The following is a 23,050-nucleotide window of genomic DNA, read 5'->3' on the forward strand; positions in this document are numbered from 1 at the left end:
GGTCATGTGAGACGCCGGTGAAGATGTACTCGCCTGGCATGAAGTAAAAGAACCAGGAGGAACGTTGCGTAACAACAATTATGACCACAAAAATTGGTCCTACATGCGTTAGTTTCAGTTGACGCGTGTCACAATTAACCTTACCTCCTCAATTAACCTTGCCTTCAACCATTCAAAATCCCGTGATGTTATCTCCAAAACATAGAGAACAACACTAGTTGGCTCTTCCCAACTGTTTGCTTCTCCCTTTGTCAAGACTGAGCAGAAGTTCAGAACATCGGATTCGAACAGGTAAATCTGACTCTATGTTTGTATTAATCGTATTTATTGTAAATGTTTTCAACTGCGCTGACAGACACGGCCACAAGAGGAGGGAATAAGACTAGACGTGCGCAGCATTCTCTCCCTCTCCTGGTTAGAGGGCTTTTTCGATGAATGTCAACCAAGCAGACAGCGTTGGTTTTCTACTTCGGTATCTGTCTATTCACATGGTAGACAGATGGTTCAACGCACAAGCCCATCAGCATTCATTGATGACCCCCCCCCCCCCGCTTCTTTCATTTCTCTTCCCATCCCCGTGTTTTGTTTCATTCTCTGTTTCGTACATCTGTTGAATAACGCCCGGTTTCATGCGCTAAGGAAGCTATGCAAGAAGTTCGGCGAGCAAAATGTGTAAGACCGCGTGTCTGGGGCTTGGATTTCGTCGTGGTACACGTGGCCTCCGCAATTGGGCCTGGCTGTATGCTACTGCGCAGAGGTCACAATACAAATACAAAAACAAAAACAAACAAGCAAACAAACAAACACTATAGACCGAGAACGACAACCACATACTTAGGGAGGTTTGTTTATTTCTCTTGATTAAATACTAAGTACAAAAACGCGAAAGATTGCATTACGGGTGGCATAATCATTAGACTGTTTCTGGATACGAACGAATCTGCACGAACAGAAAAAAAAAAGCCCTGAGTCACACATACTATTTTATTGATTTTGAAAAGCTACGGAAGGTAAAAAAGACCTACAAAGTAGGCGAGCTGCTGAAGTTCCACGGCGAAAAATATAAAATAGCCTTATTTCAAACACAATACGAGGGAAAGATGAGACACACACGGCACTGAGTTTCAAATTCAGTGCCGTGTGTGTCCCTCGTATTTTGTTTCAAATATGCCCTGTTATATATTTGTACCATGGTATGGAAGTGAGACTTCTTGCACTGCTATGAGTCTCACCAGCTTCTGTAGCCTTTCAGCGTAAAAAAAGGAGTGTTAGTTTCACAGCCAGGCTTGTTGCGCCGAGCGATTCCGACAGGTTTGGTGGTAATGGCTTGGCGCCCATGCTCTATAAGCACTCGACAATCGGCTCCCCTTTTGTAACGAGTCTTAAACCTCGCTGCGGTCAACACTACGCAATCTGGTCTGGCCGCGCCGATAATGGCCGCCTATTGATCCCGCAAAGCGGGTGCTGGTGCCGTGTGTTCGCAATTACCTTAAGTGAAGGTTAGCCCTTCTGGCCAGACCGGCTGCCTCCCGCGAAGTGCAATCGCTGTTACTACGAGTACTACAAACAATCCGCACTACAAACATCCCCAGCTCTCGTTCTTTTCGACTTGCTCAAAGCGGCGATTACCGGAAAATCCCAGATATAATAACTTCATTTTCGTGCTTTCTCGAGTCAACACGTTAAAATTACAGTTTATATATTGGATTAGTTAGCAGAAGAGTCACATGTCATCCTGCAGTTGTATGTCTGGGACATTGAGAGAAGAAAAACTCAGTTCAATCTTTTGTAAAATGTGTAAAATATTTGAGCCCATCACACAGGGTACCAGAACACGAATAAAATAATGCATAAATGAATTACGAATTTCCCCATGATTTCCGCCCCGCCGCGGTGGTCTAGTGGCTAAGGTACTCGGCTACTGACCCGCAGGGCGCGGGTTCGAATCCCGGCTGCGGCGGCTGCATTTCCGATGGAGGCGGAAATGTTGTAGGCCCGTGTGCTCAGATTTGGGTGCACGTTAAAGAACCCCAGGTGGTCGAAATTTCCGGAGCCCTCCACTACGACGTCTCTCATAATCATATAGTGGTTTTGGGACGTTAAACCCCACATATCAATCAATCCCCATGATTTCCGCAGAGTAATTTCTTGTAAGTTAACACTCATGCAACTTGACCGTCACGTATTTTTAGGGTTTGAATAAGCGTCAGTGAGCAAATACAAAACCAAAAACAAAACACAAGAACAGCAACACAGACGAATGTTCAGGAAAAATGCGATGAACACAGAGCAAGTCACTGAAAAGAAAACTTCACATACCGACCAACAGTGTGCTAGATTTTCCGATGCAACACGGTGACGTCACCAAAGCGTGGGTCTAAATCTGAGCATGCGCCGCAGTTCACATCGATTGCAATGAAGCTGCACTATTGGGAAGTGTACCGTCGTCCTCGTGCGTAGGAGCTCGGCGCCGTATCCACTAAAGCCCTAACCACGAGTACACGCTACAACACAAATGGGGACTCGCTTGCTGGATTCCGTACTGAAAGGTTGTTTCGTCCGCGACCACAGACGCTACAGCGTAGCTCTCGCCGATCGACCTGCCGTCCGCAATCTCTTGACGCCAGCGTAGCTCTCGCCGATTGACCCGCCGTCCACAATGTCCTGACGCCGGGGAGCTCTCGCCGATTGGCTCGCCGTCCACAATCTCCTGACGCCAGCGTAGCTCTCGCCAATCGGCCCGCCGTCCGCAATTTCCTGACGCCAGCGTAGCTCTCGCCGATCGGCCCGCCGTCCGCAATCTCCTGACGCCAGCGTAGCTCTCGCCGAGTGCTGCCTCGTCCTCGGATTCGTGCGACTGTGTCCCCCATCTTTCCTATCTCTTAATTCTCTTTTCTTTCTGTCGCTCCTGTGCAGCAAGTGCTCTCTCTTTTTTTTCTTTCTACTATTCTTATTATCCTCATTCTCTTAAAACCTTCAAGGCACTGTGCCGTTTCGCCTACAAGGTAGACAGAAATTAGGTGCCTTTTTTCCCTCTTCAAAAACCACGCATCATAGTACTGGTGCATTGTGACGCGTACGTGTGCTTATGGCTCAACCTACCGTGGCTGAACGACGAGAGTTCTGATGATTGCAAAATGGCTGACTAGTAACAAGACCATGATTGATGCGGTAATAACCACTTCTGACAATTTCCGCCGTGGAAGCGTGGTGATAATAACATTGATTGAGGACAACGCTCAAAAAACGAAAAGAAAGAAAGAATACTATAATGATTAAGGTTCAAGGTGCGAAAGGGATAATTTACTTATTAGAGATACAAAAACAAAGAGAGAAAGGAAGAAAGAACCAATGCTCACTCTTTCCTGCACCAGGTGTTTCATATTGCACTGATGAAGATAAATTATGGATACTAGATTGTCGTCGGTCACTTGATACCCTAACCCACGCCTTCACTCAGTGCTCATCAATCTTTATCAGGATAAATACAGCGAAAATTATTCTATTCTTGCAGTAAATGCCGTGAATGCTCTCTGAGATTTGCTGCTTGGAGACATGGTTGACGTCGGAGGAAGACAAGTTAGCGGATATAAAGGCTCCAGAAAGAGAGTAGCAAGCGTAGAGGTTGGTGACTAACATTCTCTACTTTTCACAGTTTTTTTGATTGAAAAGTTGCGAGATGCTATTATGGGCATAGTCAAATTGCGCCACTGGTGAACTCTGATTGGCGCAGAGGGCTGCTGCGACCTATCTTGTAGGCTTAAAATGCCGCCATTACGAAACATGACTATTTAGCGAAATTTGTTTAGAATGGCACCCATGATCCCTCACAAAACCACGGTGAACGTGTCTCGTGTCCTTTTAACACTGTATTGGTCAGTACCCACCACTTCATCATGACGCTACTTGCCCTTGCCAAGAACTTCAGTCAAACTCTTGACTACCTACTTTTTTCTTTCTCGAATATTGTTTGTTTCTAGCAGGATGAGATCACTGACTGTGCAAAATACAGAAATAGACTTGAAATAATCGAAGCCTTGCACAATATCCGAGAAATAATCGAAGCCTTGCATAATATCCGATGCGGGCTTAATATGTGCGTCAATGAGACAAGGGCGTAGACAGAAAGTTTTTTATTTCGAAGAGCTTTGGGGGTATGGGCTCAGTGGGCCACTTCACATGGCTACGCCACTGTAGTGAGGCTTTTTTACACATGCTCAAGGAAGAAGTTGATGTTATTCATTGTTAATTTCATCAACGTTGTGTGGTTATGTTTGATAGTTTTGTTGTTGTTGTAGGAAAGAGGCGTCAAATAAATCCACTGTTAGTCCGCATTTGTCCAGTCCGCTTCTTTCGTCTTGTGTCGTGTTTCTGGGCGTATAATTCTATGCTGTTCTTGTTTTTTAGCTAACACGTATTCTAAAGTGCACTGCTACCTGAATAGAACACGAGCGAGCAGCATGTAGATTGATATATGGGGTTTAACGTCCCAAAAACACCATATAATTTTGAGACGCCGTAGTGGAGGGCTCCGGAAATTTGGACCACCTGGTGTTCTCTAACGTGCACCCAAATACGAGCACACGGGCCTACAGCATTTTCGCCCACATCGAAAATGCAGCCCCTGTAGCCGGGATTCGATCCCGCGACCTGCGTGTCAGCAGCCGAGTACCTTAGCCGCTAGATCACCACAGCGGGGCATGTTGTGTCCGAGCTTTTACGGTACCTCCCCAGTCGTTCAGTACTCGCTTCGCGCTCGCTTGCCGAGCTGTTCTTCCGGCTTTTTGCTGCGTCGGGCCGGTGGATTTGTGCGGGATCGTTAATCAGGGCGGCGCGAGGCAGTAGCTGGGTGCCCCACGTGTAAAGCGGTACCGGTGTGGCGTTCTTCCGGACGCGTTTCCCTCTCCCAAACCACGCTTGTTTTTTACCTTGGCCGAGCTGGTTGCGTCTAATTACGCGGAGCACATTTCAGTGCCAGGCGGGCCATAGCGGAGCAATGCGCTCTTATTTGTGCGTTAAACTTCTCTCTGCATTGCACGCTGCGTGAAACGTAGGCAATTAGTATACACCGCGCAAGCACGCAATGCCACGTTGCCGCTACCACACGATGCGAAACACGTCGATTGGCGGAGAAGGAGACAAGTTTCACACTTGTACACCATAAGGAAATATGGCGCTGGTGTCGATGGCTACGCATGGCGCTTTAACCAGGATGGTACTCATGGATACGGCATGGATTAGTCTAACCTTCATTCGCTTAGATCCGCGTGGTCGGTGGGCGCTGTGCCATAAAACAGAGTTTAGCAAAAGTGCAGCCTGAATTGAATTGAGTGAATTTGAATTGACCAATTGAAATTCACTAGGTTCCCAGTAAGTCATGGCGTTTTAATCATCTAACGTGTTTTCCTCATTTTGATGCATACCACGTATTCTGATTCATATGCTTTTTTGTAGCACCACATTTTCACTAGCCATCTACGATACGAAGAGAGGATTCGAGACGACGCTTTTTACTATCAAGTACGGCCGATACGCCTAAATGTACCCGCCACTCACTTTAAGACGTGCTGTTTGAACTTCTTCAGAAGGGGCTGCTTGACACGTTATAAACAAAAAAAAAACTCAACCATTATTGAAGATAAAAGCCTCGTTTTCGTTTGTGACACATACCGCGCATTTCACTTCATAATTTAGCCAGTGACAGCGTACATACACAACGCATTTGTGACAGCAACGTGTGATTATTGCCAAGGCTTATTACCAAACACTGTTCGGCCTGCCTCAAATATCCCCAGCGCTCGCGTTAAAGCAAGCCGTTTGAATTAGTTGAGAATCTGCTGTTACGTATGGTAAAACTAAACGATTCAAACCACGTGCTGGCAAAAAGGAATGCCTTTATTTTTTGTTTTTTACACATTCGCGAATTCAAGTTCACGAATTACTCAGTAGACACATACTTGCATTCTGCATGTGCGGTAACATCATATGATTTTAAACAAGACTTTCTCGTATCATGTACAGCCGGCATACCTTAAAATTCTCCCAGCACTCGCTTTAAAACAAGCTGTTTGAATTGTCCGAGAAGGTGCTATTTAGTTCATTAGAATAAAACATCCGCAACCATTAGCAAAGATAAAAAACTTTTTATTTGTTCGCGACACACAATAATTTCAGTTCATTAATTAGCGACACCATATAATTGTGATAACACAGGATTTGAGCCAATGCTTCCACTTTCCGAGTACGGCCGAGCGGCTTTAAGTGCAACCAGTGCACGCAGTAACAGAAAAAAAAAACAGTGCTGAAAAATAAAGAGGCAGAAAGTAACAAAAATCAAGGACATGCTCCTCGCGTCCACCAATCACGCGAGACACGGACGACGCACAAAGAACGCCTCGCTGCGTCGAGCCTTTACTTCTGCGATCCGCGAAAAAACGCCTGGTTAACGTCGGAGCTCTTTCATTTATCTTCGCTTCCCGTTCAACGAGGCTTGCGCCTTTGACGACTCCACGTTAACGCTTGTCTCCATTAATTAACGCGACAGCAGCGATTTCCCCGAGGGTTTACTGGTGATAACGAGCTATAGGGGCGGACCGGGACGGAGGGGAAGATAAAGGAGAAGAAGAGAAGCACTCACGTAATTGTCCCGAAGGTCCGGGTGCATATAGTCAACCCCTGGTGGAGGAAAAAAAAAACAGGGCACGTCGGGTTAGTGAGGCCAGCCGGTAGGAAAGAAAACGAGGAGGGAACAGCAAGTGGGCGGATACGATCAAGAGGTTAGGGAAGAATAGGAAAGATGAACGCAGGGGTGAACTGTTTATAGGCATCCACAGGTTGACAATGAAGAAGGCAGTGGGAAATGTACGATACAAATAAAGAGACAGGGTGCGTAGGGTTAGTGAGACCAATTTGTAGGGAAAAAGACGGGACAGAATGACAAATGGGTGAGGACGATCAAGAGGTTAGGGAACAATAGGGAAAATGAACGCAATGGTGAACTGTGTATAGACATGCACGTGTAGGACAATGAAAAGGGAGAGGTATATGTACGGTAAGGATAAAGCTAAAGGGCGTATCGGGTTAGTGAGGCCAGTTTGCAGGGAAGAAAAAGGGGAGAGAATGGCAAGTGTGCAGAGAATAGCAAGAGAATAGGGAATAATATGGAATATGAACGTGTATAGGCATGCTCGTGTAGACAGCGAAGGGGGCAAGGGTAAATGTACGGTAGAGTATGCAAGAAAAAGGAGCCGAAAGAGAGCATAGGGGTGCCTGTGGGGAAATGGGAAACGACAAAATATGAGGAAGCAAGAAAGAATGACTTGATAAAATAATGAGGTCATGACAATCATGAATCAACGAAAAGCAAGGAACAGGAGAGTGAGGAGAGCCATTGATACTTATCGCTATTTTCTTCTTGCCTTCATAAGTTAATGGAGAAGAGGGCGGGGAGAGAAGTGGGAAACAACAGAACACGAGAAAGAGAGGAAAGATGATGTGATAAAAGAAAGGGAACCGGTACTTTTTGAATGGCACATAGGCAATTACAGATGGGAAGAGAAAGGAGGGAGGAAGGTTAGAGAATAACTGGGACGACCTAGGAGAAATGCCTGAGCGAGGGGTGAATGGAGACGTACGTGTAGACAGAGAATCACGAGAACAGGACTAAAGGTATACTGTAGGGTAAAGAAAGAGTGCGAAGGAACAGGGAAAATATAGAAATGCAGGGATCTCCATCCCTATTTTCTCCACGCATATGTAAGCAAGGTAAAGGCGAGGAGAGAACGGGCATAGTCGCGAAGAAGTAGGGAACAACATAAAATGGGGAAACAAGAAAGGATAGCACGGTGAAAGATAGAGAAACATGATAATTAGCGATTGATGCAGAGGCGGCGTAGGGATGGGACGAGGAAATTGATAGTCAAGAGGCGGAGACGAACATAAGGTCATGAGTACAGAGGGAGAGAGGACATTGGGGATTGCAGGATAAAAACAGTTGGGGGCGTATAAGGTTCCATTAGGGAAGCACGTGTATTGTGGGCAGGAAAGATAGGTATAGGCGCGTAGGGCAAATAGAAGTATAATGGGGAGACGTGAGATGGGAGACAAGAGAGCGGAGAAATTGAAAGCCGGTGGCACACGATTGAGACTGAGAGGGTCGTCCAAATCGATACAGGAAAATTGAGGTATAAGACAGGTGAGCAAAGCGTTGAAAGGGAGGTAAGTCGGGAAACGCAAAGGGGAAGAAAGGGAAGATGGAGCCATTGTATGAGCTGCACAAAGAAACGTGTCTTTTATAGAGTTAGTGCATGCTGCCATCCTTCCTCGTACTCCTTAAGCTCCATTGTATTTTTTTGGCTAGCAAAAGCAGACCTTCTTTTCGGTCGCCCCGCTGGAAACAATGCCCTAGCTATCGCAAACGAGCTTAAGCAAGACAACGCCATCGTAGTCTTAAAGGCGATGCCCTCCGGTGAAAGTGTATTACGCACAACAGCAAAAGCCTGCTCTTATTTCGGGTCTTCAGTTACATAAGCCATGGTGATCGTAACTCGAAAAGACGAGACGTGCTTATCTAATTGGTCGAAACTCTCTTCGTCGTTATTCATAGCCCTAGGTAAATACGCTTACGAGATCAGGAAGGCCGCGGGAAGAGAATTCGCTGCTCCTTTTCTCCAATTTTCGACTGTACAAGGGAACGAACATGGCCAGACTACAAAAAAAAAAAAAAACGAGATATATGAACGATAATAATTCGTCGCTCCTCTTTTTCAATTCTCCGCCTGCTCTTTTTTCCAAGTTATATTTAGTCATAATTCTGGAGAACATCTGTGATAAAGTGTACGTGCTGGTTGCAATAGGAGGTCCAGCGACTACAGACAATGTAGTCTACTTTCTCGGTGATAATAAACCTGCTTAGCGTCGCGTACAGACTAAGTCGGAGAGTGCCACGACAAAAAGGCTACGTAATCGCATTTGCAACGCAGTAAGTCATTAGTGAAGCCCGTAATACGGCGTTAGTCCGCGACACTGTCGATGGCTTGAGACGCGTTTCGCAACCGTCATTCCTTATGAAACTAGACGAGAGCCTGGCGAATAAAAAAGCTGAAGTGAATCGCGCACGTGATTTCGCAAGCAGTGGTAATGCCCTGCCTAGAGTCTATATATAAGGACTCGTGGGCTGACCAATCGGAGAAGGGCGTAGTTACGGTAGAGCATCTTGCAAAGGTGACACGTGATTTGAAATCATATTGCTGGTATTGTACCAACCGCATTACTTAGAATCTACTTTACCGGATGAAACCACTTGTAAAGAACTTGTAGTTTTTTGTACCTAAAGTGTGAGATCACAAAACCTGTTAAGAAACTATAAGAAACACTGTAGTGACGACGTGTACTTGATGTCATACAAGTGTGTCCATTAAAATTTGTGCAGACAGATTGCACGTGACGTGACATAAGCAAGCCTCTACCGCACAAGTGTCCAAACATCGTGTCGAAATTGATCTTAATGCACAATATCATGACGCGTAGGCTCATATGTCCTTGCTCGTGGCACTTTTTCGGAGGTTTACCTCGTTATTAATTTGTTTTTCACCCCGAGGCATGTCCGTCATGTTGTCTGGTTTTTTCCACGTAGCTTACATGCGCGCTAAGTATGGTGGCTATATAAACTGTCCGTACATTCTAAACTACCTTCGACATTTCAATATAACAATTTCTCCCCATTTCTTCTTGAAAATTCACTGTGATCTTCTTGAAAATTCACTGTGATGTTTATGCGCCTGAAATCTTACCATCTTATACCACAGGTGGCGCCAGATTTTTTTATAGGAGGGGAGGAGGGTACTTAAAATGAGTTACTTTCGGAGAGGGTGAAAACCGCGCCATGTTCGCAGGACTAGTGTTCGTGCGTGTGTGTGTTTGTGGATGCGTGTTTGTGTGCGTGCGCACGTAATGTCGACTCACCATCGTCCATAATGGCTGTAGTAACATTCTTGCCCGTGAATCCCTGAGCCCAGGCGGCCTCAACGTTCAGATCCAGCCGTGGCTTGCCGCCGTTCTGGCCCACGTTTTTCTGCAAGGAAAAGAAGCAAATGAAAAGAACAAGTCAAAACACATGCAATGAAAGAGACACTGTAGCAAGTACCATTATAGTGGCACGCCGGGTTAAAAAATATTGCGTTGTAATTTTAATGTCATTGCACGTGTTCCTGGGTTGTTGTGTATACTTTTGCGACGAGCAGCATTAAGTATGGAATACAAACTAGCCCGATGTCGCACATTAATTCGGCATAGGCAACATGTTCATAAGAATCTAAAAAAGACAAACTAAGTCAACATTATCAGTGACGTAGTTACCCCAAGTTAAATAAAATATAAAAAAGTTGAAAGAGTAAAACTAAATAATTGAAAAGTTCAAACTTTGAGAAACGACAGATCACAATGACTGCCTTATGCATATAAAACAAGGTCTTCGGACCGTACGGCAATGCAAGACAAAAAAAAAAAAAGTAGCACTAAACTTCGACTGCGCATACACCCGTAAGCATGTTTTTTTGGTCTTCTTTTCTCCTCATTTCTATTATTTGTGCTTTGACTTATATTCCTTTCATTTTTCACTCTCTTTCTATTTCTTGCTTGCTTCCTCTTTCTCGATTTTTATTAGTGGTTATGGCTGCTTTACACCAAGTGACAATAGCATACTACGGCCCGTGCCCAAGTGCTCCGCACGTACCATAATCAGAGAACCAGAAGAGCAAGAGGAAGGAGACAACTTCACTTAGGCGCGAGCCCGTGCTAAAAATTTTACCGATGATTGTGCTACGTGTAGTTTTGCGTGCGTTACGCCGACGGCGTACGACCAGCCGGCCCCCTAAAGCTATTCATTGTACGGAAGGGGCAGGTGCCCTGGTGTCCCTGGACACGCCCCCTAATCCAACAGTTGGGCCGCTACATTCTTGCGCCATACAGTGAACCAATAACCACCTCCTAACGATGCACCACCATGAGCCAACGAGAACAAGTCGTGTGGCAGAGTTCTGAACTGACAATCACCCCTGCAGGCCGATTATATATATATAAAAAAAAACGAAGAAAGAATGAACAAAGCTGCTCGAAAAAAAAAAAAAGAAAAGCACGAACATCAAACGCTGCGATCGAAGCAGTCTGACACTGCATGGCAGCGACTGTCCCCCATCGGCTAATTCGGACAGGATCGCCTCTGAATGGGGAGAAAAAAGACATGGTTAGGGCGCAAACTGGCTTCGTCATATCCGCATAGTTATGAACGACCCGGACTGACGTCGCACGTGGAACAGAAAACAAAAAGGAAAACGAAATAAGAATAAAGGAAGCACTACACATACCCCGAACTCGCTGGGCCGGCGAGAAGCAATCATATGACAACGGCAATCATAAGGGACGGCAGAGGAAGGAGCGAAAAGCGTGTTTGCCGCAGCTGCGTGCAAAGGAGGCAAAGGAAAAAAAAAAGCAAACAGAACGTATGTCAGTAGGTTTGGAGACAGAGTAATGGTGAGGGATGTCGAAGACGTCTGTTTAGTACGGTGCAGTGTGGTGTGGCTTAGAGCTGCACCCTGCGCCACAGCTTCACTCTACTGGCGGTTTTCATGCGTTCGTGGTAAGGCGCTATACAGGGCGCATATGGTATAGGAGGCAGTATTAGGGCTTACTCTTTGCTTAAGTTATTGAAGAAAACTACTTAATAATAATAATAATAATAATAATAATAATAATAATAATAATAATAATAATAATAATAATAATAATAATAATAATAATAATAATAATAATAATAATAATAATAATAATAATAATAATAATAATAATCTTCCTGTCGCCTCTGGAGTACCGCAGGGGAGTGTCTTGGGACCCCTACTGTTCCTGCTGTATATAAATGACATTGTAAGTGTGGTATGTTCATCTGTGCAAATTCGTCTGTTCACAGACGATTGTGTCTTATATAATGAAATTACTTGCCCGGAAAATCAACATGACCTTAATCACAGTTTGTTTAATGTTTTTCAATGGTGCAATCGCTGGGGGATGGCTTTGAACTTAGATAAAACTGTATGCATGCGTATAACCCGGAAGAAAAATCCACTTCAGTATACTTATACATTAAATGAGTCACCTCTACAGCAAGTTCCTGAGTTCAAATATTTAGGAGTAACACTCACAAGTAATTTATCTTGGAATCAACATATTGACAATATCTCCGCTTCCGCCTTCCGTAAACTGTCTTTCTTACGACACAAATTAAAAAACGCTCCTCCTGATGTCAAACTCCTGGCCTACCAATCAATAATCCGACCAAAGTTAGAATATGCATGCATGATATGGGACCCGTTCACACAGAAAAACGTCAACAAACTAGAAAGAATCCAAAGGAAAGCTGTAAGGTATATATATTCTAAGTTTCGTCACACTGATTCACCTTCTGAGTTAATTAGAGCTAATGGCATTGAACTCCTTGAGTCACGACGGAAGACATTTAGGCTTAATTTTCTTTCCCAACTTCTTCAAAGACAAACAGCACTAGACCCTACACAGTACCTGACACCCATATCGACAAGGCATACGAGACACCATCACCCCGGAACCCTAACACCTTATTTTGCACGGACAGATGTATTTAAATTTTCTTTTTTTCCACGAACAGTGGAAGAATGGAACCTTCTAAACTCTGTATAAAGATTCACTTTGGTTGATTTGCTGTGTGTAAACTGTGTGTTGGGTGTGTAAACCTCTATTTGTATGTTGAATTCTTTTCTTTTTCCTTTTTTATGTGACTTGAGTGCCTAACATGTACTTACTACTTGTACCGTGCCCACCTGCTTGGACCTGTGAAGGTCTGCAGTATGCATTAAATAAATAAATAAAATAAATAAATATTGTATGTGTTTTAACGCACCGAAGCCATGATACGACTATGGGGAACACCGACATGGCGGGCTGCGCGAATTTTGGGCGAACGATATTCTTTAACGTGCGCTGACTTTGAGCAGCACACGGAGCTCTGGCATCTCTCCTTTATCGAAGTGCAACCACCACAGCATGAAGAAAAAGGTATGCATATTTGACGAGATATTTCAGTCCACATAATTTTCCCCTCTCCTGACAGCGTAATTTGATCATAAAACCATACGAGCTCATAGCACTCTCAGTGAGAATTTAAAACTCATCATATGCAGCCGGATACTTCATGAAAAATAGGTCCACCTTGCGTTTTTGTCAATAAACTTCAATTACACGTCAGCCTTGTGTTAAGACTCGCCTCCATCTCGTCTCGCCTTCTTGAAGTATTATGGAGGGATACATACTCGCCCATGTTGATGTTTTTAGCACGAATAGTTTTCAAACACAATTCACCAGTGCACACGTCCACATGACAGTTCGCGCAGCTAAGTCGCGACCTTGTACGCCTGTGTTCTGAATAAATAGAATTTGCAAGCGAACGATTCGTGACAGGCACCGGCCCATATTACTAGGGGAAACGATTGACAAGTGACCACCGAGGAAGCAAATAGTGTTGAGCATCGCGTAAAGTAGGCAACCTAGGTGAGCCACATCTTCGTAGAGAAGAGCGCCTGAAAATGTTGACCCGACACGTACGTAAGATTGTACGATTGTCAGTGTATGCAGCTGGGCCTGCGGGTACATATCCGTAATGAAGCTACAGCACACGGAATTGACACGGGGAAAATATGACACAAGTTGATTCTCTCGTATTTTTACTTAGGGCAATTCTATAGATGTGCCAGTAACAATTTCATAATACACGTTGGGTTTTAGCGTCCCCAAACCACCCTACTATAACGAGGCACGCTGTGGTGAAGAGCTCTTGAAATTTTGGCCACCTGGTGTTCTTTAACAAGTGTTTTTACCTCAAGCATTTTCACCTCCTTCAAAAATGAGGCCGCCACGGCCGGGATTCAATCCCGCGACCTTTTGAGTCCACAGTCGGAAACCACAACCACTAGACCACCATGACGTGTCAGTTCCATCAGACGAACTTTCATGATGTACCTGTACTGTTGTAGGACTCAGCTCAATAAGTTTGTTCTTTGGCAAGCTTCGATCGGTTCGCACTACTTGCCTGGTGCTTTGACACGGTGTCTGCTCACATTTTCTCTCGATGAGCTCATGTTGCTTCTACTGCGTTGTGCAATAAGAACTGATATTATATTTGTTGAGAGTTGTCACACGTGTTGTTTTCAAAAGGAAAAAGAGCAGTATGATTATAGCTTGTAAAACATACCTAAGTCTATTATCACGTGATAACGTGTTATCATAAGTTGCACTGCGATTTATTACATGCCACATCTGCACGCTTATCTTTTGCCGTTTAGCTTTGTGGTAAACGGCTAAATGGCGTAGGCAAACGGCGTTGGTTGACTGACAGAGCCGACCACAGAGCTACTACCTTCCCAGCACGGCACGCTTTTACCGAAGCCATATATTACACGCGAGCGGTAAACGGCGCCGATGGAAGGGGCACCCGCAGGGAGCAACGTCGCAAAAGTGGCTCTGCTGGAAGTCAGGAGACCACGGGTGTTATTAGGGAGCAGCGGGAGACCACAGTCGCGGATAGCGTGTGGGATGCGGTGAAAAGGAAAAAAAAAAGAAAGAAAGGTAGGTAGGCGTTGTAGGTGGCTGGCTAAATGGTGGGCGGAGAAGCGTTGCATCGCTGGGCAAGCACAGAAATATGAAGAAATGACAGAAAGAAAGAGTGAGGGAAAAATATAAGGTCCGAGTGAGTCCATTTGCTGGCGCAGCGGCAACGTGGTTTCCATAAGCGGCTTAACGTCAGCAGTCGAACGTCGTTCTGGTAAAGCCACCGAGTATGGAGTGTTATTATCGTTGCTTACGTGGCAGTCATTTCTCCAGCTCTGGTGGCAGCAGGTGCAGTCTTTGCTCTTCTACGCGTTTTGCGAACGATGCACTTCGGCAGCGGGAATAGTTTAAGGAGATGATATAAATAAGATTGATATAAGCAAGATGCTCGTATGAAAAAAGCGATTTGATTGCCTAACGCCGGGCCGTAGGATGGCCTTCGTCAAAGACTGATGTAGTTTGGCGTCTGCCAAGGGGACCGGAGCCAGCCAAAGTCTCGGAAAAGGGTTGAGGAGAGAAGCCGGGCCTTATTACAAGAACATTTATTTGCATTATTTACATTTTTAGGCTAGCGTGTCCCTACATGATGGTGGTGGCATCATCAAAGCTCTCAATGAAAAATTGACGGTAACTTCTGGGAGCTTGTCGGGAGCGTCTCAGCGTTCACGTTTTATGCCCTGGTCTTCCCAGAATTCTCTGCAGGGAAAAACAATGGAGGCCAGGACAGTCCAATCATAACACCATCTTCACCTCCACCCCCTAAAAGGGAAAGTGAAACACCGCCTCCTTCCCAACCCACGAAAAGAGGGAAGAGACACGCCCAGTTCATCCCATGGCGAGGGAAGAATTACTTCACGACACAGCAGAGCGAAAAAACGTTGGGTCGTACATGCAAATCAACTGTGCGGTCCGTTGCAGTGGTATGTTGTGCGGTGCCGGGCAGGCTAAGGTTTGTGGAAAACAGCGGCATGAAAGTACCACAAAGATCGTCGAAAATGCAGCCAAACACGGATCCCAGACGCTTGGCTTACTGTCCGATGCAACGCAGAGATGACCACCCTTTCTGAGCCGTTTTGACTGCGAACAGCCCTTCTTAGGCCATCAGTTGGTCGGGCATGATCAAAAAGGACACTGCTAAAGCATGGGCGCCCGAGTGCTAAATGCCTCCCCATCAATCTGGGCGCTGTGGGTTGACATCTAGACTCATCCGTCTCATGAAACCTTTCGAGGAATACCACATCCTCTGAAGCATCTTAAGGATGATTACTCTCACTCTGCGTAGTTTTGGGTGTGGAGGCAGGAAACACCCACGTTCCTCTCTATGATGGGAGTCGATCTCTTGACAGGTTAATAACGGATCTCTGTGCCGTACCTCCTCTGAATCAGATGAAGCCTTACCGCCGTCACAGTTCGTGAGTTCTCGCTCATGGCGAGAGTGAGGTCAAGTTTATTTTAACGGTGAAGCTGCGTAGGCCGAATGTAGAAAACTTTGTGTATACAAAAAAAAAACGATGACCACGAACGGGCATATGCTGAAGAAATTGGGAAAATCCCACTCATCATCATTGGTCTATTAAATTTGAAGGTGGCGACAGACGGGTGGCAAGAACCAGTCAAGTTTTATACGCAGATGTAGCCAGTGATTGAGAAAAGCTTTAGTATAAAGCGCCTGAATTACACCGATAATAAGCATTGTGGCCGCACATTTCAGCGTCGCTGTGGCATATGTACGGAGTGTTTCAGTCGTACGCACAACGAGAGAATTGTTGGAAACGGACAAGACGAAGATGGCTGGGAGGGGACACCAAAGCGACGGAACCCCTCCCTCCCCCCCCCCCCCCCCAAACGTCGAAGTACCCGTAGATATTCGAGAGGTGCGAACACTCTGTTTAAGCTTGAGTTTCCTACTGTCGAACTTGGACATCCATGTTGGGTCCGTGCCTGTCTGTGGTATAAAGGTGAAGTTCTCTGCGCCGAGAAGAAACCTAGCAGCAACTTTATTGGAGTTCGAAATCGCCCAGCTTCGCTGTTTCAAGCCTTTGCCAATTTTTCAAGCCTTTGTAAACTTTGTCAATTATCTGGTTGTTTTTCGAAACCTTCGGCTCCGCACACTAGGTTCGGTAGCGGTAGCTTTCATAATAATAATAATAATAATAATAATAATAATAATAATAATAATAATAATAATAATAATAATAATAATAATAATAATAATAATAATAATAATAATAATAATAATAATAATAATAATCAGCCTGACTACGTCCACTTCAGGACAAAGGCCTCTCCCATGTTGCGCCAGTTAACTCAGTACTGTGCTTGCTGCTGCCAATTTATACCTGCAAGCTTCTTAATCTCATCTGCCCACCTAACCTTCTGTCTCCCTCTAAGCCACTTGCCTTCTCTCGGATTCAAGTTAGTTACCCTTAATGACCAGCGGTTATCTTGTCTACGCGCTACATGGCTGGTGCATGTCAATTTCTTCTTCTTGATTTCAGCTATGATATCCTTAACCCCCGCTTGTTCCCTAATCCACTCTGCTCTCTTCTTGTCTCTTAAGGTTACACCTACCATTTTTCTTTCCATTGCTCGCTGCGTCACCCTCAATTTAAGCTGAACCATATTTGAAAGTATCCAGGTTTCTGCTCCGTAGTTAAGTACCGGCAAGATAAAGCTGTTATATACCTTCCTCTTGAGGGATAGTGGCAATCTACCTGTCATAATTTGAGAGTGCTTGCCAAATGTGCTCCACACCATTCATATTCTTCTAGTTACTTCAATCTCGTGGTTAGGCTCCGCGGTTATTACCTGCCCTAGTTAGTCATAGTCTTTTACAACTTGAAGTACACTATTACCCTATCTCGAAGCGCTGCTCTCTTCCGAGGTTGTTGTACATTACTTTCGTTTTCTGCGGATTAATTTTAAGACCCACCTTTCTGCTCTCCGTAATCATGAGTTGCAATTCGTACCCTGAGTTACTCAGCAATGCAACAAGGAGAAGTTTATTGACTTCCAACCAAGGATAAAGTACATGACAAAAACATCGAGCTTCACGACTACAAAGGGTGCATGTACAATCAGGAAAGCACCACTACCGAGGTACAATGTATGTGGGGGAACGTACCCCTCTATTTACTGTACAGCGCGTGGTGCTCCAGCAGGCGTAATCATGCACGGTGGTAGGTCTTCTCAACACGCGGTTGGAACAAGTAGTGACTTAGCGCTGTACAACTCTAGGTATTATTTCTTTTTTGTCGCCTGAAACAATGCTGTTTTCGTACACGGTAAGTGCATGCCCGGAAGTATAAAAGAGGCCTTGAGGCTGGGAGGGGGGCAGGGGGGGGTACAAGGGAGTGGGGAGGGTCTTGTCTCCCCCCAAATAAGGCATCAGCAACAATCTGCGCGTAAAAACTGACTGAAGGCGCCAATCAATGAAGAAGGCGCTATACAAAAATTAACTCAAGTGTCGACCAGCACATTTTGCCCGAATCGATTACAAATAACAACGACAATGGGGTGATGAAATGAAAAAGGTGATACAGATATACATACATATATATACATATACACACATACATACATATATATATATACATATATACACACACACACATATATATATATATATATATATATATATATATATATATATATATATATATATATATATATATATATATATATATATATATATATATATATATATATATATATATATATACATATATATACATATATACACACACATATATATATACATATATATATACATATATACACACATATATATATATATATATATATATATATATATATATATATATATATATATATATATATATATATATATATATATATATATATATATATATATATATATATATATATATATATATATATATATATATATATATATATATATATATATATATATATATATATATATATATATATATATATATATACAAGTTCCCTTCTGCATGTGCTAGACAGCGGGAGGGGGGTCACCAGGTAGTGATTGGGGCGGCTAGCTTGCCATTCCTCAGAAAAAAGAATTTGGTATGCCAGCGACGAAGGAAGTTTTCCTCGCCGCTGGCCTTGAGTTCGCCGGATAGGTGGGCCCATAGCAACCGCCGGATACGCGAGACTACCGGAAACGCGCTCCGGACAGGCTTTCTACGCGCCTCCGCTAGCGATCTCCTTTGCCAAATAGCTAGCATCGTGAAGATCAGCACAAGTTGGCTGAAGGCACCTTTGTTGCGCTTGTGGTAAGAAGGTGGGCGGATACCAAAGGAGTGGGCTACCATTGGCCACACGGGTTTCATCGCCACGCATTGGAACAACGCGTGAGCAATGCAATGTCATCGGCGAAGCGCAGGTTGCTAAGGTGCCCTCCATTAACTCTTATCCCTAACTGTTCCCATTCTAGGCTTCTGAAAACCTCCTGTAAGCACGCGGTAAATAGCATTGGGAAGATTGTGTCCCCCTGCCTTACACCCTTCTTGATTGGTATTCTGTTGCTTTCTTTATAAAGCACTATGGTAGCAGTTCATCCCCTGTAGATTTCTTCTAGGATAGCTTTAACACAGCTTTATTATACCATAAGTGTTCGCATTTAAGGAAACAACATACACAACAGGCAGCACTGAGGAAGATTAACAGAAGAACTATCCGGCGTCGGAAGGTAAACAAAGGGAAGTCTGCCCTGGAGACCTGGAAGCCAGCGTCACACTGCCGACAGTCGTATAACTACTGACGACCTTTAAATGTAAACATGACGCCAAAGCAGCTTAGGGTCCTAGGATTATTAACTGAAAGTACTTTTGTGAACTCCTGAGAACATCTCTGTGTAAACTGTGTCTGAACATGGCTGAGAATAATACAACAACGACAACACGAAGGCTGACGGCGGCACAAAGGCTTCAATGACTCAGACTATTTGAAAAGCTGTTGTTCATGGTTTCTCTCTTCAGAGAACATAACTTTTGTTCTCAGCGTGAACAGTGATAGACATCATTGAAGCTTCTTCCACAAGGCGTAGGTCTGCCGTAACCGGGTTAACGTGTAGAACAGATTGTTTCTTGGAGTGATGCCATTTTAAAAATAATAAATTCACAGTTTTAACAGTTTCGCAATCATAGTGATAATTACCTGTCTTGCTGTGAACCAAACTATATATATATATATATATATATATATATATATATATATATATATATATATATATATATATATATATATATATATATATATATATATATTGCAATGACGAAAAGCGACATCAAAGCTCTGGCGCGCTGGCAGAGAGATAAAGGAAGAGAAGAAATGGAGATTTACAAGTAAAAACCAGCTTGTATAAATTGTTCAGCTTGGTTACTGGAGCAGCGAGTGAATCTTTTTGTTTTTAAATCAAGGTATGTCCACACTGAGTTTGTGGGTATTGCTGACAACTAAGGCCGTCACCACTTTTTCTCTCACAAACACCTTTTCCTGTGCAATGCACACATCGCGCGAGATGCAATAATAAATTGAGTGCGCCGATCGTTATCAGGGTCGAAGGAAGTGTGTGCACAGTAGGTCGATACGCACTTGGTGAATGCCCGCAGAGACACGTAGCCACTCAGACGCGGAGCTTAGTCTCGGCTTGCCTGGTCGGAGTTGTTTATTTCGCTCTCAAAATAGCTTGTTAGCTGTCACTCACCCACATCACTGCATTGGCTTGCACCCCCGCCCCTTTTATTTGTTTCATTGCGATAGCAATTATATGGACACTCTCGACTAGATGTTGCCGCCGGCGTCGGCATCGTCGTTAGCGTCACCATCACTCACAACATATGTATACATATCTATAAATATATAAACGCAAAAAAGAAAATTCAGAAAAGAGACTCTGTCACGTGGAATCAAACTATCAAACTTGGCACTTCTGAAACGTGAATGCGAGGCGTTAACTACTGAGTCATGGAGGAGCACGTCCCTCAATGTCCAAACAACAAGCTATTCATATCTACCACTTACCGCTGGTGACGGGCCTCTCGGGGAGGGGGGAGAGAACTATCGTGTTTTCAGCATTACCAGTAAGATGGCGCAAGAAGTGTGCGTCGCCACATCGTCACGACGCGGCGGCGCGCGCTCTCATATTCCACGCGTACTTTGCCCATTGGAGAGGAGGGGGCAGACGTTCACTCGCGCGCCCTTTTTTAGTGGTGGGGAGAATCGTACATCTTGGCTGGCCTTTGGCTTTCACCAGGACAATTTTGTTGCAGTTACCGGGACCACAAAGGTCACTGCAATCGTTGCACAGTCTCCATTTGCGAAAAGATCGCGCTTTTCTAAAACAGCGAAGCAGCAACTCAGACGATTATTCGCGTTCATCTGTACCTGTGAGTACGTTTTGTGTATTATTTGTGTGTGATAAACGCGGGGAAAGTTTCGATCCATTTGCCTTTCTGCGCGTGACCTTCCAATTTGTTGCTATTGCGTTAATCGCTTCGTATTTGCCGCAAAGCTGTCACTTTTTTTCGTTATCATACTCGCCCGTTTTGCGATATGAAGTTGCGCACAGATCTGGACTCAGAGATCTCTGTGATCGGCAAAACTTTGACCAAATAACGATACTATGCGATGGCGTCATCGTGTGGCGTACGTCCCTTGATGTAACACCGTAGTGACGCAGCGATGATGAGTCGCATTTATTAGCAATAAATATTTGTGTGATGCTAGTTTGCTTCACGACACTCAGTCACAAGAAGAAACACGTGAGGTTCTACTCGCCATACTTCTGGTGATGCTGCACGGTATTAATCAACCCCACTGCCAAATCGATTGTGAACCACTGTTTTTAGCTCAACGCAATACATCGCCCCTACTGCAATTCGCTCGATACAGACACTTCCTGCGCACTTTTATTACTATTGTTTCCTATTTTTTAAGTTAGAACATCACCCGAGGGTTTCGATCCAAAACACTGCGTCACGAACTCCCTAAAATTTTCTACCTCGAAGTTGTGACTTGACGCAGTGTCATAAATGGTAAAATCGAGAAAATATATCACACTCTTGTGTTTCTACGTCGGTTGGATCAATACGCTCATCACAAAAGCTCTCGCCCGTGTCGACAGTAAAAGTATGCACTGTATCGGACGAACCCACAAATAAAGGGAACTCTCAAGACTGCTTTTTTTGGCGTGGTTGTTTTCAGTGCGATTTCGAACTCAATTTTCGAGAGCTGTCAAACTCTTCGATGAAGTTTGTTCTTTCTCAAGAGAAACGAATGCACTTACTTTCAGCGGAATATATCAAACAATTCTTATCGGTTCATTTGTTTTCTCCCAATGTCTTCATTGAATGAATTTTTAAGAGAACTGATTTCTGGCGTACCGAATGGATCATTTACTCATTTAAACATTTAACTTTTTTACTCTCATATTTTACTACGCCATTTATTTGCTGCCTTCCTTTATTATCACCTCCACATTTATTTTGATTTTTATTGGAAACGTTTCCTTCGTACCTTTTACCTTTAGCGTGCCCGCTGTTTTTCTCAAAGGAATATATATATATATATATATATATATATATATATATATATATATATATATATATGTATATGTATATATATATATGTATATATATATATATATATATATATGTATATATATATATATATATATATATATATATATATATATATATATATATATATATATATATATATATATATATATATATATATATATATATATATATATATATATATATATATATATATATATATATATATATATATATATATATATATTGTTTGTGCGCTCGTGCTCAGCAAGCTGTTATGTTGCCAAAACAACCCCCATCATTTCACACAACTTTTAACCCTGTAAAGCGTGCTCTGTGCAGTGTAAAGTTTTATGCGGAGAAGCCACTAAACTACAAAGCGGGAAAGTGGGGCGGGGCGATTAATGAGTCGATGCATATCTGCAGGGGATAAACAACAAAAAAAAAACTGCAACGTAGAGAACGCACCGAGTAGTTGAAAATGAAAGCTGGAAATTTTATAATATAGAACTAGAAAACACGCGGAATGAGCTGATATGGCAGTGTCATTACTGATGACCTTTTTTGGCGTAATGTAAATGAGTGATGCGTGCGCACATCAGCATGTGGTGTGGTTTGCTATAAAAGCTTCTTTCACTGCGAATTAAAACTAGTTGCGAGCTGGCGCCGATCCTATCATTTTATGTTGCGAATTCTCGTTTACTTCAAGCCAAACTTTTTTCTCAGTAATGAACCGGTCCCAACCTGCTCCAACAAGAATTCTGATATTACAGCGTCAGGTTGGAGAAGTGTGCTTGTGTGAGGATTGGAGGAGTTAATTGTTTTTTTAATTGTTAGTTAGTAGTAAGTAGGAATCATAAATACTA

At 43.6% G+C, this 23,050-nt stretch overlaps 1 protein-coding gene across 2 annotated transcripts in view; it reads right to left on the reverse strand.

Annotated features, from left to right (window-relative positions):
- amon (prohormone processing protease amontillado) overlaps positions 1-23,050 on the reverse strand; it is a 202,221-nt gene that overhangs the window by 21,018 nt on the left and 158,153 nt on the right. For both annotated transcript variants that reach the window (XM_075870866.1, XM_037416151.2), the window contains exons 4-5: positions 9,964-10,072; positions 6,638-6,675 (exon numbers count right to left, since the gene is read on the reverse strand). In XM_075870866.1, coding sequence (XP_075726981.1) covers positions 6,638-6,675; positions 9,964-10,072 — 147 coding nt within the window. The remainder of the gene's footprint in view (positions 1-6,637; positions 6,676-9,963; positions 10,073-23,050) is intronic.

Source organism: Rhipicephalus microplus, chromosome 8, assembly GCF_043290135.1.
Source record: "Rhipicephalus microplus isolate Deutch F79 chromosome 8, USDA_Rmic, whole genome shotgun sequence".
NCBI classification, from domain to species: domain Eukaryota; kingdom Metazoa; phylum Arthropoda; class Arachnida; order Ixodida; family Ixodidae; genus Rhipicephalus; species Rhipicephalus microplus.